We start from the raw sequence: 16,378 nt of genomic DNA, 5'->3' as shown, positions 1-16,378 counted from the left end.
ATGAGGAGAGGACTGATAAGAGCCAACAGACAGAATCACCATCTAGGAGCAGAGTTCGATCTAGGGCACAGAAGCCTGGTGTCAAGTGGTGTAGAGATTTTATTTACCTTTATTATCAGGTCTTATCACTGATGCACAGGCACAGTCAGAGAACTGAAACTGAAAGGAAATAAGTCCTGGTTTCTGAGGAGAAATGAGGTGCACCAGTGAGATTGTAGCAGGTTGTAGCAATAGGAAGGCACAGTTCAAACAGTGTTTGAGCTGAATTAAGCCTGCCTGCCTAATCCCTGTAAGCCTGCAGCAGCACTCTGCACTGGAATCAGCTTGTTTATCACAGTTTTACTAACCAAGCCTTTCACATTGGATTGTCCTCCTATAAGTCATTGATGTAAAATGCAATTCTCAATTCAGCAACCCATTTTTTTCCGACATAGCTTCATTTTCCCCTCCCTTTTTGTTCTCCTCTGATGCATTTTCTCTCTTTTTTATCTCATCTTTTCTCTCTGCTGTTGCCCCAGCTGACATGGCCTGCAACAGTTCGGATAGAGAGGTGCACTTTACCTGAAAATTAAATGAAAGTGGCACACTGTTTATGTTTCCAGGCAGCCATGTCACAGGAGAGGGACAGCATGGTTATTCTACAGGCACGATGTCAAAAAGATTGCAAGTCCAACAGTCTGGTGACAACCCGCATGGACCAAATAACCTGCAAACCCAGGCATGGCACAAGGGAGGTCTGCTTCTGTTTTTTTAAAATGCTTTTTTTATTATAATGCATGCAAAAAAACACTTTTGCATGCATTATGTTGTGTGTAAGATTGTGTATGAGCATTTACTGCCATATTTTTTTGTGGGTTTGTGGGTTATTGTTGTGTATGAGCAGGTGTGAGATGATGCATACTTACAATGGGGCTGTGTCCCAGCTGGTTTGTGGACCAACTTGTCCTCTGTCTTCCCCTCACGAGTCCAGTGCAAGCTTGTGAACTCTGACCTATGCTGGAGCACCAGTGCACTATTCCACTTAAATCCACATATACGTCCATCCATCGTATGGTCCAACTAACTGGCTTGCTAGAAGGAGTCCCTGTGACCCAGGATCAGGCTGGTGCTAGAGTAGAGCTGGGCCATTGGGTGCCCAGCCCAACGCTTCCTCCCCTGGGCAGAAAGGGGAGATGTGACCCCTCCAGTCCAGATGGTGCCAAACTCCAAACCAGGTGCCAGCTTCACTGCTTCACACATCTGCACATGCTAGAGACGGAATGAAGACGCAGTGTAGCAACAGACCGCACCCGCAACCGTGAGCATGACACAAATGCACACTAACACACTCACCTCAAACTCCCCTTGCAGTTGCAGACCAGGCACTCACAGTCTTTCTAATGTTAGATTAAAAAAACAACAACAACAAAACAAAAAAACCCACTTTCGTAGAAAGTCTCTTCTTCTGCTTAAATATGTCCAAATGCACAAAATGTCTCAGAATTACACAAGTAAAAGGAATCCTTAGGCATGGTGCCCTTAAGGTTAAGACCGAGGTAGAGCAGAGTGGTGTGTGTTTCCAGGTATGGCATTCCTTGCCCACTCTCTCTGTCTTGCTTGTCCACACAGGTCTGTACAGTCGGTCTGTGCTGAAGCAGATGACACCAGGCTCCCCAACTATAGATCACAACAAGAAGAACACGCCCACTGCTTACTGTAGCAATCTTCCACTAAAGCGTCATCCTCTCTCTCTCTCTTTCTCCGCTCTCTTCTCCTACACTCCAATTTCCCTTGCTATGTGCTTTTCAATTCATCTTCATATGCGCTCCTACCCCAGTCTCCTTCTCCAGTTAGTCATTTTATGTTCTTGTCTCGTGTGTCTCGACTGCCTTCCCTTTGCGGCTACACTGTAATTGGAGCCTGAATATGTTTTTCTGCTTTCAGCACCACGGAGAGCTCTCTCTGTCAGAGGGTGAGGGGGGGTGAGTGGGTGGGTACACTCAGTGGGGGCAAAGAGGAGAGAGGGGAGGGGTGGGGGGTGGAGTGGGAGGAGTCATCGGGTTGCCAGGGTGTGACCTCATTAGAGTCAACCTCCTCTTCACCACCACCACACTCCCCCCTCTCCCCAACACCACCCCCCACAGCTCGTAAACAAGACCACGACACAAAAACACTTGCAGTGAATTCACTGTGTTGCTCTCAAGTGCATTCATTACACTGTACAGTAGCCAAAACAAAGCAGAACAAAACACACAAAAAGGAGGACAATACTTTGCTGTTTGCATTATACACACTGACATACTGATGCAAGATTAAAATATCTTTGCATAGACAAACAAAGCAAGCAATTCAGAATGATGACTTGTTCCCAATGGCCATTGAGATGAACAGGATGAAAACAGGGACAGAGTTGAACCTGAGTTACATGTTTGTTAGAGGGGCTATTGTGGCTGCTGTGTACCTCTGCTTGACTGTCTGGGGGACAAGTATTGGTTTCAGTAGCCCTGTGGGTTGTTTATGTGGTGGGTGTGCCTGGTATATGGTGGAGAAGCAGGGGTTAAGGGAGGGTGAGCAGTCTGGGTGGGGTGGAGGGGCGGAGGGGCTGGGTTTGCTTGGGTGGATTAACACTGTCGACACAAAAGGATTAGGGAACAGAGATCTGTTGTTTTCATCAACCCTTCCCTCCATTTCTCTTAAACTCCCCCACCCTGCCCTCACTTTCCCCCTCCCTCTATCCCATGGTTCTGTCTTGCACTTTGCGGAGTGGAGTGGGAGGCAACAAAATCAGTTTTCACAAACACGTGGCTCTCAGTTTTGAGGAGAGAAAGGAATAATGGCGATGTTAAAAATGCACCAATGGGAGGAGAGTCCAAAAAGATCAACAGCACACTAATGAGTTCAGCAGGGTTAGGAATGAACCACTGTGCTGGATATAATTATGAAAAGAGGCAACTGTTTTGCAGCAAGGAAAGGAGTAAGAGAGGCTAAAATTAGACAGTATTTCTCTGTACCCAGTTCAAACACTTGTCTCACAACAACATGCCATTAGCCATAAATAGCCAATTGCTATGATCCCACTGAGATAAAATGCTCTGTCAAAAGGTAGTCACCCCCTTTTTCTGCCTATTGTAAAGGATGTGGTCGACTGGTCACACACAAAGCAAGTCAGTCTCCGGACCAACTCAGCACACAAACGTATGCACACATACACAAAGGCCCCAGTCTGACCTTGGTGCACAGCCCATGTGTTCAATCTCAAAGGAAGTATTTAAATCCCATCAGAGTTCAATGAACACAGACAGTGAGGAAATCTCAGGGGTGAATGGGTTAAACAAATGTTTCCACCTATGTGCACAACGGTACTTTGTTTTGTGAACAGTATAAGACACTCCCCCGGGGACAGAAAGGAGGGTGAAATATGAGTCAATGTCTGTTACTTTTCAGTTTACACACAGACTTTCATACTGCACAGACAGAAAGTCTGGTGCCTAAATTCATTATTGAAAGCAGGTTTTATCATATTCAAATTAATTTGTAGCTTTATTTTGATTATGAATTCACCAGTTTGTTCTGTATCCTTGCCTAGGATGATTTAACAGCACAATTGTGAAAGATAAAGATACTACTAGATTTAAACAATTACAGTAGATGTATGGACTACACAGGCCAATGAGGACTCGTGAATATATAGGTCCAATGTAAAGAGCAAACCTTCCACCCTCTTCCACCTTTTTGCTCATTTTAATATATCATCAATACATTTGATCCACACATGCGGTTAGATATTATCCACCTGTTACTTAGCTTACAAACTATAACATGTCAGCCAGTCTTTTAACTGACTCTAACATCAACTTGATATTATCTAACATTGTGACATTAATGACTGTTTGTTATATGCACTACTGTTCCCGAGGGCAGATGCCTGGTACTTGGTTCAATCATGCATGAAATTATGTTGTATTGATCCACTGCTGTAAAAGGCTAATGAAGAGTCTATAAAAACCATTATCCCAATCAATTAACCACCACCAAGGAAATAGAGCCATTATAAATACACCAAGGATTCTGCTTTAGAAGGTTTTGCTAAGTGTGATTTTTTACTATCAGGAATTTGTGCTACTGTATATGGTATGTGATCTTGGGAAAGGTGTGGGGTCGGTTAGGCTTCGTGGCATTGCCTGCTTTCTGTCCTTCCTAGGAGTGCCATGCAGGTGAGGAAGGATAGATAGTGAGACAGTGGCACTGAAGATGTCAGACTCTCATTAAAGATGCAGCACTGCTTACTTCCACTCCTCACATCTCCACCCGAGAGAAATGGAGCATAAGGTTCCTTCTCTGACCAGCAATGCAGACACCTCCTGACCGCTCCATGTTTCACGTCTGCTTTCACGTACACAATGCACATTTATCCTACTCAATGCACAACACACCCCTAAGAATTTCTGAGTGCAAGACACTCCATTACTTGGAATGTATTTTATCAAAATCTTACCCACAGGTTTCTTAGTATTCAGCTACACAGCATGAGTTAATGTTCTACTTAATCAAGCTTTTCAACACTCATTTATCACCACTTCCTCTCTCAAGAGATGTCAAGCAGAGGCATGTCTCTAACGACCACCCTTCACACGCCCCGCTGTTCCACCAAGGCAGAGAGGTGAAAATGGGAGACCCAACAGCATAATCTCTCAAACAGGCGGTTGAGGGCTCCAATCTTGAAGGTTTAACCCCCACTAAGCCCGTTAAATCTCCAGTTTAGAGGGCCAGAACTGATGGGCTAAAGCCCCCACAGACTGTCTACTAACTAGTGGACCCAGACACAGCGTGAGACAACAAAATAACGGATACCCAACTGTGACTACTGCAGCCTCTACATCCTTCTATAGTCCTAGTCAAAGGATAGGGTGGGCTTAACCTTCCTGTCGTCCTCCCGGGTCAAATTGAGTCGTCTGTTTTGACTGTTCTTTCTTTCCTCGCTTCCTTTCTCCCTCCCTCCCCCCTTCCTTCCTTCCTTCCTCCTACCTTCCTTCCTTCCTTCCTTCTTTCCTCCCTCCCTCCTACCTTCCTTCCTTCCTTCTTTCTTTCCTTCCCTTCCATCCTTCCTCCCTCCTTTCCCTCCTTCCTTCTTCCTCCCTTCCATCCTTCCTCCCTCCCTCCTTTCCTTCCTTGACTCGAGGACAACAGGAGGGTTAATTGGCATCAGAAATGCAACAGTTATGTTCATGATCACTATTGTATGGGTAAAATAGAAAGTTCAGCAAGAGGATGTAGAACATTATGGTGTATATGGAGATTGATATTGTTCTGTGATTATCAGTTTGTGCTGAGTAAATTCAATGTATATGATGACTGTAAGGATGCCAGTGGTGAATGATGACCTACTGCTAAGAACTAAACAGAGATACATGAGATTAATTCAAAATAAGGTCTGACTTTGAAAGATCGATACTGGCTTGAGAAAAAACAGTGATTTCCTGTCATCTTAGACAAAATAATATTACAGAAAACATGTTGCCCTTGTCATCTACTAATGACCTTATTTTGAACTATGAACTATCAAGAATATCTGAGGACCGAAAACTTGGATGATTGGCGCCATCTGCTGACCAAGATCACTAACTGTTGAACTTGGACTGTTAATTAAATTACTTGCAGTCCTTGTATATATCTTCAATTTCCACTCCAGTCATGTTTTAAGACATGTAAAAATCATCTGTTTGGAATCATAAATTGTCTCTGATATAGTTTTTCTACAGAAAAGTTCAATTATGTGGTCATAGACTTTGTTTACAATTACAGAGGTCAGACCTTTCCTCTAGTTCTTGACCAGGTTTGCACACACTCCAAAGATTTTCTATTGGGTTCAGGTTTGGAGACTGGCTAGGGGCTTCTTACGGAGCCACTCCTTGGTTGCCCTTGCGGTGTGTTTCGGGTCGTTGTCATGCTGGAAGACCCAGCCACGACCCATCTAAAAATTACAGAACCTGCAAAATCGGCAGTGTATCAAATACTTGTTCTCCTCACTGTATATATTTATATGTTATTTATGTATATTTTATGTGCAATAAACCCTGGCACTGACTTTGCACTTGCACTTTACTCTATTCAGAGCAACAATCTTGTGCAATATTCTCAAGCACTTTATTCAGCTGTTCTTTATTCAGCTGTATTAGTATAGTATTGTGTAGTACTGTATTTTATTTCCCTGATGGTCATATATCGCCTCCTCTGATATTGTTGTATAGAAACGAATGTTGTTGATTGCTGTTTGTTTATGTGAGGTTGGGCTTGTAGAAACTGAATTGCCCCTCGGGGATAAATAAAGCTGAATCTGAATTTGACTAAATGATGGGTACATTTTATAATTACATCCAGAGGAAGTGTTTGGTCCCTGATCACACATTAGAAGTTATTTAAAAGCTAAAAGTATAGAAATTTGTCATATTCAAGAAGAAATGTTAAGTTATGTTTAGGTTTGTCTGTCTCACGACTTCCTGTTTTATTTTGAAAGCTTACTCTCCTCTCATTTCAGGTAACTTCCTCCTTCCCCTTGTGTGTTTCCCACTGGTCTGATTGTCTGCCCCGCTCTGATTGTTTCCACCTGTTTCCCATTACCTTGTGTGTGTATATAGTCTGCGTTTCCCTTTGTCCTGTGCCAGTTCGTCTTTTCTTGTCATCAGAGAACCACGCCAGCCATGTTATTCCATGTCAAGTTTTTGAATCCTGTGTTTTGTTTGCCATAGTCTTGCTTACCATTATTTTGATACTTTGTCCTTGTGTTGTTTCTTTGTTGGTTTCCTCAAAAGAGTGATTTTTGGTTTTTCCTCCCTATTTGTGTACTTTATTTCCTCAGTAAAAGTGACTTATTTGTTGCTACTTTATTAAAATATTGTTCAGTTGTACTTTGCCTCAGAGTTGTGCATTTGGGTTCAAGACCTAGTTCAGTTGTGACAAAATTGACTAATTAGTATATTCATATTAAATGAATCCACTGATTTTTGTGTATTTAATACATATTTTTGCAAACATTAATTATTATTAAAACAAAAGACAACAGGGGGTATTCCAGAAAGCGGGTTATGTGAAAACTTATGTAAGTTAACCCTGAGATGAGGGAAACTCCGTGTTATCCGTTTTAGAAAGAGAGGTAACTGAAACTCTGAGTCAGTCACCATGTTAACTGACTCTGTAAACATAACCTGCCAACGAGCAGGTTTTCTTTAAGAAACTGAGTTTCTACCTGTCTACCCATCTTATTTTTAGGAAGCATTTTATGGTAGCCTACACATCGTCACATTTTAGTCTTAATCAATGACTCCAATATGTATAATAAGTAAAATAGTGTAAAATGTTAATCTACTAAGCAGGATATTAGATGAGGACATTGTGTTAAACAGCTTTCTGTTGGAGGTTTGAATTACTACATGTTGAAATAGCCACTGAATTAATATTTACTTTAATAGCCTACGTCAACTATGAATAAAATCAAAGCGAGGTACAATCATAGCCCAGCAAAATGTGCCTTACTTTTTCATTTTTAGCTGCTTCCAAATACGTTACACCACGTTTTCACCTGTATTCTACTATTTTAAGTGAGGTAAGTTAAGTCAGTGGAGTGGTGCATTAAAACTTAAGCATTCACTCTGGCAGCAATTTTCTCCCATGCCGCTTCTCTCTCCTTAGCGTCTGCAGTGATGTTACTTTTTGTGAAATATATGATCATATTCGCCACAGGTCTACAGGGGGAGCTCCAGTTCCAGTGAGGTAACTCAAGCTTGTTTTCGTAATAGTAGCCATGGTGAATCAAGGTATCAGGGCTCCATTGATGATGGCTTTTTATAGTGGTCGCGCACGCGCCAAACTCAAGGTGAACATACTCAGAGTTGATTGAACTAATTCAGATCAGCTGGACCGGATACTCAGAGTTCAGGGTTAGACTCAGAGTTTGTTGAACCTCCTACTTGGAATACCCCGCAGGTGTGTAAAATAACTGTTCTACTGTTGATAAACTACTCCACTGACAACAATTTAATGGTCCCTTAACCTCCTCTCTCTCATACACTTTCAACCTCTTGCGCAGCGTCAACCTTGCTCGCGCATAATTCATTTCCTCTCACATTTTTCGCCGGCTTTTGTCCAATTCGGCGCCTCGTTGTCATGAACCTTGGGGGGGTGCATGGCACTATAAATGCGAAGTCACCATGCTTAGGAAAGCCAGTTATTGCTAACTAACCAAGTCATAATCATTACAAGCATAGCTTACCTACTTAACATATTTTAAACCTTAAAGGTAGAATATGTAGAATGAGCAGAACAACGCCATCTAATGTCTCGAGATTGTAGTCGCAACAACCAAAAAGTAATTCCAGCAGTCGGGTTGCCAGGTCCGGTGCCGGATTTTATTTTAGCTTTAACTCTGTAAATATACCACTTTATCCACATGTCTAACCTTTTTAGGCGAGAAAGTAGCCCTTTAGATCCACAATGTGCCGCTAATTTGTCCAAATAACATCTGCTTAAAGTTTTGTTCCTGCGAATTCGGAGCCACTCAAGTTAGCCGTAGCGAGTAACGCACTTCCGGTCATTTTCACAAAATAAAACACCCGTTGCCTTTTATTATTAAGAAAACCATAACGATAGAGTTGGTGCTTTTATTTTGAAAACAGGAAGCGAACATACCCTCGCTGTAACTGACTTGAAACCACCCAGTATATATATCTATGTAAACCACCGAGGTACATTACATTGTAACACGCCAGTGGGAGTAGCAGCAATGTCTCTGCATGTACTGGATAGATACAAAGCGCATGCGCTACAGACTCACATCGGGTAACCAGACTCACATCGGGTAACAGAAAGCGCATGCGCGGCAGACTGACGTCAGGTAGCGTCATGGCGCATGCGCGAGAAACGCAACGCACAAAAAACCACAGTCTTACCTATGGTAGCAGTAGTTTGTCCAAGCGGTGTTGCCGTAGATATCCGTCCAAGATGGCGGACGATCGAGAACGCTACTGCGCATGTCAGACTCACATCGGGTAGGCGACTCACATCGGGTAGTGACACTGCCTAATCCTAAACACCGATTGGCTTGTGTGTGGTGTCGTCAGAAGCAGAAGAGGCTCACGGTCGTAAACATCTAGTCCTAGTCCTCTGGAGCCTGTACAGACAGAAGTTGGTCAACTTTGCTTTTCAGGAACAAGGAACAATAACCGAACAGTACGATCTCTATTTCAAAAAGAAATAATCAGCATCCCTAATGCCGTCTCATACTGGAACAATACCTTCACTAATCTGGTTTGGAAAAACATTTGGTCCCTTCCTCACAAATTTTTCATCACAAATAAAACGAAAGAAGTATCCCTCAAAATCATACACAGAGTCTATCCCACTAACTTATTCATGCAAAGATATAAAAAAGACATCAGTGAACTCTGCTCCTTCTGTAAACAGGCTCCAGAGGATCTTCATCATCTCTTTTGGTCATGTCCCCACCTGCAGATTTTTTGGAGAAATGTCACTACTCTTATCCATCAACATATTGAAAAAAACTGTGTTCTGGATTATCAAAATGTATTGTTTGGTTTTCCATTAACCCCACTACCCCAGGCAGACCAATACTACATAATTAATTTAATATTATTTCTAGCCAAAACTCACATCCATAACAGGAAATTCAATAATCAAATACCATGCATTTACCGTCTTGAAGGGGAAATCAGGCAATACATTAATACAATCAGCCAGTCTGAAAACAAAAAAGCCTTAAGAACTCAACAAGTATTTTGTTTGTTTCCATGTTTTTGAACCAATGTGGCCTATCAGAAATGTATTCTGTTTTTTTTTTCCTGCATGCTATGTTTTTGTTGTCTTAAGTAACTTTCCAATCAATTTGATATCTGACTTTTGCATGTAACCCCCTCACTCTTTGTTTGTCGATGTCCACTGTGTGAAAAAAAAAAAAAAAAAGTAAACATCTAGTCACGTGTACTCTGAGATGGACGCGCAGGTCAGGAAATGACGTAAACAGACCGTATATGGTTTGTTATTTGTGTTATTACGTTACGTGTTGGACTAAATACATGGACATATTCAGGAAAATATTCCGGTTTTATGGAAACGGATTTCATATTTCACAAGAATGGATACTTGGCGAGCTGTACATAAAGTCCTGTGTCATAAGATGATCGTTGTGGATAAAGGGAAGACTTTGAAGGTATGTAGGCATTATAGCTTTTCTCACTTAGCTGAGTGGCTAGCCAAGCTAATCGCTAATACTATTACGGCTGTGAACAACCATATAAGTCGTGAGTGGTCTTGAATGAATCAGAACAATCTAAGCTTTCCAATGTACGGCATGAGTATATATGTTTAAGGGTTGGTGTTTAAAACATTCAGAAGAACGTGTGGCTACCTCCTAACATCCGTCCCGTCCCGTGAACGGAACAGCGTGCGTTAAGAGGTTAATGATCAAATATCAAAATCCGAATAGCGTCAGAAAGTCAACCCACTCTCCACATTTCCATTGCTACCGTTTTGATACTTCATGGTACACAAACAAATAGCATCTCATATGAAAGCTAAGACCCTGGCGAGTTCAACAGTACCACTATTATTGCGCTAAAAACTCAGTGAACCAGCAGCATACAAAGGTAAACAACCACTTATTTACAGCGACTAACAGATATTCTGTCTTACCTTCGAAGTTTTGTGATGAAAAGTTGTACTTGAGAGCAAAAAACGCTGGTTTTAGTAAGTCCAACACGGCTCTGCTTGTTTACAACTCCATTTCACCCAGTGCCAGCCTACAGTAGCTGCACCGGAACAACAGACAACCCTGGCAACCCGCAATTCCGGCCGCTAATTGGCTGGTACAATGTACACAGAACGTGTCAGAACGTCATTGTCGAACCCGTCAAAAAATTTTAAATTTAATTCAGACTAAATATTTTTTTTTATGGAAAAGCAATACTTTCATTCTGTACCCCTCAAAACGCCCCGTGGCTGTATTATTTTTTTTTTAAATAGCAGTTCAAAAATTCAATTGGCATGACGTGATTGGTTGTCAAAAAAAAACAGCCGTTATTGTTTTAAATTTGATATATCTGCATATATTTTCATTTGATTCATTATTTTTTATTAGGGCCCATGCACTTCACAGTGCGAAGGCCCTATTGTATCCGTAGGAAAGCTTTTTCACCCCTTCAAAACAAACACATTTTTGGTGGCCTAAACATGCACGAAAACTCATGACTCAGACCTGTTGATGCCAAGAAATGGGCGTGGCAAAATGGCTCTATGGCGCCCCCTAGGGCACCTTAAAATGTGAATTTCTTCTGTCCAGATTGACGTAGGAAAACAAAATTTGGTATGCAAATGTATTATTTCCAGATGCACAAAAATGTTGAGGGGACCACACTTTCCATTTAGGAAGTTGGCTCTTTTGATTCAAAGTCGCGTTTTTGGCTCTATTTTTTTTACGATTTCCAGCCCTCATACTTTAACAAACTCTTCCTTGACATTTGACCCCACCGACTTCAAATTCGGTCTGTATCATCTTTGAGATGAAAAGTTATACATGGTGGGCTTGGCAGTGTGCCAAATTCTGATGTTTCACCATGAAATTTTAAAGTTTTACAACTTGACCTCCACATTGTCTGATCTTTTCCAAATTGTATAAGTTTGTTAAGAGTCCCAGTCTGAAGACATGTACAGGCCCATATTCAGTGACAGTCATAGTGCCACCTACTGGCCACAGGAAGAAATAAGCATAATTCTTTGACTGATTACTCTTAGTACCTCGGGCAGATACACCTGAAATTGACCTTGATGATGCTACTTCCTGAAGCTTCTGACCCATAATCAAACACTATTGCCATGGCAACACATTCTGTGCCATTAAAATACAATGCTGTTTTTGACAGGCAAAGGATGTGTCTACAATCATGAAACTTGACACACATATCTAGAGGGCAGCAGTTAACATTCAAGTCTTTGACATGGGTGTGGCAAAATGACTCAACAGCACCCCCTTGAAAATTTCAAAGTTGAAGCCCCGCCTTCCAGATTGATGTAGACAAATGACATTTGGTATGCAATTTGTATCATGAAAAAGTCTCTTGGAGCCATAACCCAAGTCCAACAGGAAGTCTGCCATTTTGATTCAAAGTTTCTAACCTGGCTGCTGTTGTGTCCAAACTATTGGAAGAATAGTGGACTGCTAATGCGAGTCTGTACCCTGTGGGTCAGGCACCATCAGCATGCGTGTTATGGAGGTCATGGGACAGTGGGGCCTTGTCCAAGAAGAGACTGGGTTGTAGACACTGTTGTTTAGACACACAGACACAAGGGTCAGCAAGTTTATAAGCTGTCATTTCGACAAGGATACCAGGTTTTGGGATGCTCTGTAAACTGTTTCAGAGGGTGATGTTTTCACTGTGACAACCTGAGCGTTACCCTGTGGTTTTACATAATTCCAGTATTTACTGTAGCTTATGTAACTTCTATGCAGTAGAAATGCTGTACTTTCTGTTAAAGCCAGAATTACAGCAAATGTACCATTTTTCCTCCTTCTTAATACATAGTTCAGGTCAGGATGCTGTGTTAAATGTCAAAAGGTTGCATGTAGTACAACTGTATTACACATGTGAATAGCAAACATACCACGCTTGTTGGTGATGACAATAGTTTTTGAGCTTGAACACAGTAACCAGCAGTTCTCATCAGCAGCATGAAAATTAAGCTCTATTGGTTAAGAGTAGTGACTTTGAAAACAGACGTAGTACCCTGTCTGTCCAGGAGATGGTAGTATTTAACTAAAAATCTAAGAGAAACACTAGTGTAAAATTACATATTGGAATCTGGTGACACACGTTCAAAATTAGTGCAAGACAAACGTGTCACACACCTGCCATGTCTGCATATTATTGGAAAATACATAATTAATTACATTTTATAATGTTTTGTTTGGCTGTATGTCTGTTCGGCATTGGATTATCACATTGGCCATGCTCTCTCTAAATTTCCCAAATTTGCTCAATTTTAAATCTGAGGTGTAAGATCAACACCAAATCTTAGGACAAAAACAAAAAAACACCATCATGATGAGATTATTGCAGTTTACTTGTCGAATCACTTTTGATGTTGTAACCCTCAAAGACTTCTAAATGGATACCTTCATAGTTTACTAAACAGTTCATGTAGATTGATGTTTGCTTTACATTATTTAATCGTGACACATTTAGTAGAAAAATAGTTTAGACTTAAGTAATTTTTAGAGGGGCATAAAACGTTTCAGCAAAAACGCTTAACAGATGCTGTAGATAGACTTATACTACTGTATAATGGACAATCCCTCTGGTTTATTGATAACAATGGAAACTGTTTAGTTGTTGAGATTTAAAATGTTGTCATAATACGGGCACTGCAAGCCTCTATATGGATATTGAAGTGAGTTTTAGTTGGGGCACTTAGCTGAAGTAAACAGAAAGGGAGGGGAGAGTGTGCGCAAGGCTTTGGAAACAGGCATGCAGACAGCACCACTGCAAAGTGTTGAGCGCGGGACAGACTGGCTTCAGCCCGCACCACTTACACCACTCTTCCTCTGTCTAAGAAAAGACCCCAGACCTCTTCTGTAAGGCGCTCAACACTCATCCCAACCAATAATGTGAGAATCAGTCGGACACGTCTGTCAGATGTTTAAACTCATCGTCGCTTCATTGTGCTCAAGTGCCGTCTGTTTTCAACACTGTCACACAGTTTCCAATCAGGCTACAGTAGACTATCCACAAGGATACCTGGTGTGAGATGCGGCCATGTCCCGGGGAATATGCCCACGCGTAACCTCTTGCGGACTCTTTTGGATCTTATCAGTGGTCATATTTGCGGTGAACTTGATCGACGTGGACGCGTACAGCTGTCATGAAGTGAGGACCGCTTTCCAGCTGCGGCAGGTCGGGCCGCTGCACCGCGTACCGGAGACACCTGGCACAGGTGAGCCAGTGGATTTGGCATATAGTTGAGTGCAATATGGCTAAAGCGCACTGCAAACATAATGCAGTGGTGATGACAGGTCCGCAGAAACAAGATGCTGGTTTTGTTTGTGCAACCATTGCCATGTCTGCAAATAACTCCAGAACTTGCTAAATGTGTTTTAAAGAGCAATTCATGACAATGACTCTGGTCTAGATAGAATAGCATATACTTTTAATGAGTGTTGAATGTATCTTAAATATTCTTTGCTCCTGTCAAATGCACACGTGGGTTAGTGTACAATGACACATAAAAAGCCCACTGAAATGACAGCAGCCATTGAAAGGTTGAGAGACAGAACAGATATTGCTATCTGTCTTCACTTTTGTCAACACATTTCCTGTTGTATTATTTAGCCTTGTCCGTGAAGAAACCTTTAAAAGGTTTTGGACATAAATTTGTGTGTGGTAGCCTACATCTTTTGTGTATGGGGGATGCTGTTAGTTATAATGATTATTGTAAACAAGTAGTCCACTACAAAATCTGAAATGATTTAAATTGGGCGGAATGTGTTTGAAATAAAACCCTTTTCATTCCTGATAACATATATGTCCAACACTGTGCAGGTTGACCATTAGTGTTCAGACTGCACACTGATACACCTGTATAGTATAATAGGTCTGGTTTAAAACAACAGTGCTTGTTGATTTTCCAAATCTTTTCTTGAAACTTCTCACCATACAAGCAGGATGTTTTGAGAGACTGCATAATTATTTTGCACATTTCTTTCGGCCGAGAAGCACCTCGGTACATTCACAATGTACTGAGACAGGGATTTTGAGTCAAAACAAGTCTAGTATGAGGGAGAGGTTTCATGTGGTTTAGTCTCTGTGGATAAAGAGGCTGCAATATTGTGTGCACAGTTGCGGGTGATTGATCTGTTATCTGCATATTGATTTGGACAAGTCAGTCATCAACATTTTTTGGCAGTATGTCTTCAGAGACATGAGCTGGCAACCCTTCAATCTTATATTACACATTGTCTCTCAGTACATGAGTTCAGCTCATGGACCTAAGTTTATGAGAAAGGCCTAAAGTGTCTTTTGGCATCTATGCTGACATGTTTCCCAAAGGTTTCCTGTCTTTTGTCAGATTTTTGTCAGAGGGATGCTTGAAAGCAGTTATAAATGCTTTGAAACTTTTGTGGTATGTGCTTTCCTCCAGCAAAGAGAGGAAAAAGTTATTTTGTGAGGATAAACATGGGTTCCAAATCTGTTTTGGACGCAAAATGCATTTTGTGAGGGTTTAGGCTTTGGTACAACTATGCTGGTTTTGCTTGGAAGTTATTCTGAAAGTATAGTAAGACCCTTCATCACTTTTACTAATAATGTCATGTTTCATCTATGTTGGTCCATTTCTATCAGCTGTTACATATATTTCAACACAACAAAATGGGTAATACAGTGGCCATTAAAATGATTAATCTAGTTTTTTAAATAATTAGATAGTAAATTAATGTAATTCTCAAATACCAGTGCATTGTATAAGTATCAATGTGAGCACATACCAAAATCCTATGTTCTCAGTGAAATTGTGTCACATGCAAGCTGGTAGCAGCTTAAATATCACCTAGTCTGAGTCTGCACAGCAAGATGAGCAATAGATATCTTAGTGGGAAACATACCTAGAGGTGCATCCAAACCACTTGATATGTTTGTTTAGCAGGGTGTCACTACTAGCAACAGAAGATGTCAGTTTCATTGCAAGCAGTAGTTTAGGGTTTGCTCTTAAAGACAGCGAGAGGACCTTGGTCTTCTGAGCATGTCAGCAGTCTGGAGCAAGATTGCGTGACAAACTTTTACAGTCTGCAATGCATTGGCAGAAGCTATACATGAACATCTAAGTCTGATATTTTAGCTGTCAATGAACAATGTTCCTGATACTGAGCAACAAACATATGAAAATCACATACAGGCCATACTGAATAGTGTAATAATCTTTAGTTTTAATGAATTGCTCCCCCACCTCTAACCCTCATAAGATATTTTATTTCTGAAGCACACCTTTTATCTATAGTAATAAAGTTTGAGTGTGGCACTGATATAATCCAGATACAAGCATCTGTTAGTCACTAATAGTTGATATAAATATTTGTGTTATTTAAAAGGTGCGGTGAACTGAATTTCTGTGCTTTGACATGCCACCACTTCTCTGCTGTCCCCTCCCTTCACAGCTAATCAAACATTGCTGGAGCTTCACAAGTACATTTTGGGCTTAAATCTTATTTTGATTTTTATTTATACTTGTCCTGGAGAGGTTGTTTTGGGTCAGGCGCAATCTCTTCTTCAAAGCAGTGGCCAATGCAAGGGGGGTGTCTGAGTGGGGGATTTAGTGTATATATGTGTGTGTGTGTGTGTGTGTGTGT

At 41.2% G+C, this 16,378-nt stretch overlaps 2 protein-coding genes across 2 annotated transcripts in view; both read left to right on the top strand.

Annotated features, from left to right (window-relative positions):
* The window catches only part of rc3h1b (ring finger and CCCH-type domains 1b), a 251,292-nt gene that overhangs the window by 163,807 nt on the left and 71,107 nt on the right, over window positions 1-16,378 (top strand). The window lies entirely within an intron of this gene.
* The window catches only part of gpc5c (glypican 5c), a 98,177-nt gene continuing 95,595 nt past the window's right edge, over window positions 13,797-16,378 (top strand). The window contains exon 1 of the mRNA XM_053330010.1: window positions 13,797-13,974. Within this exon, the coding sequence (XP_053185985.1) occupies window positions 13,797-13,974 (178 nt within the window). The remainder of the gene's footprint in view (window positions 13,975-16,378) is intronic.

This window comes from Scomber japonicus, chromosome 12, assembly GCF_027409825.1.
Source record: "Scomber japonicus isolate fScoJap1 chromosome 12, fScoJap1.pri, whole genome shotgun sequence".
NCBI classification, from domain to species: Eukaryota; Metazoa; Chordata; class Actinopteri; order Scombriformes; family Scombridae; genus Scomber; species Scomber japonicus.
The sequence above is the reverse complement of the archived record's forward strand: the minus strand, read 5'-3'. Positions and strand labels throughout refer to the sequence as shown.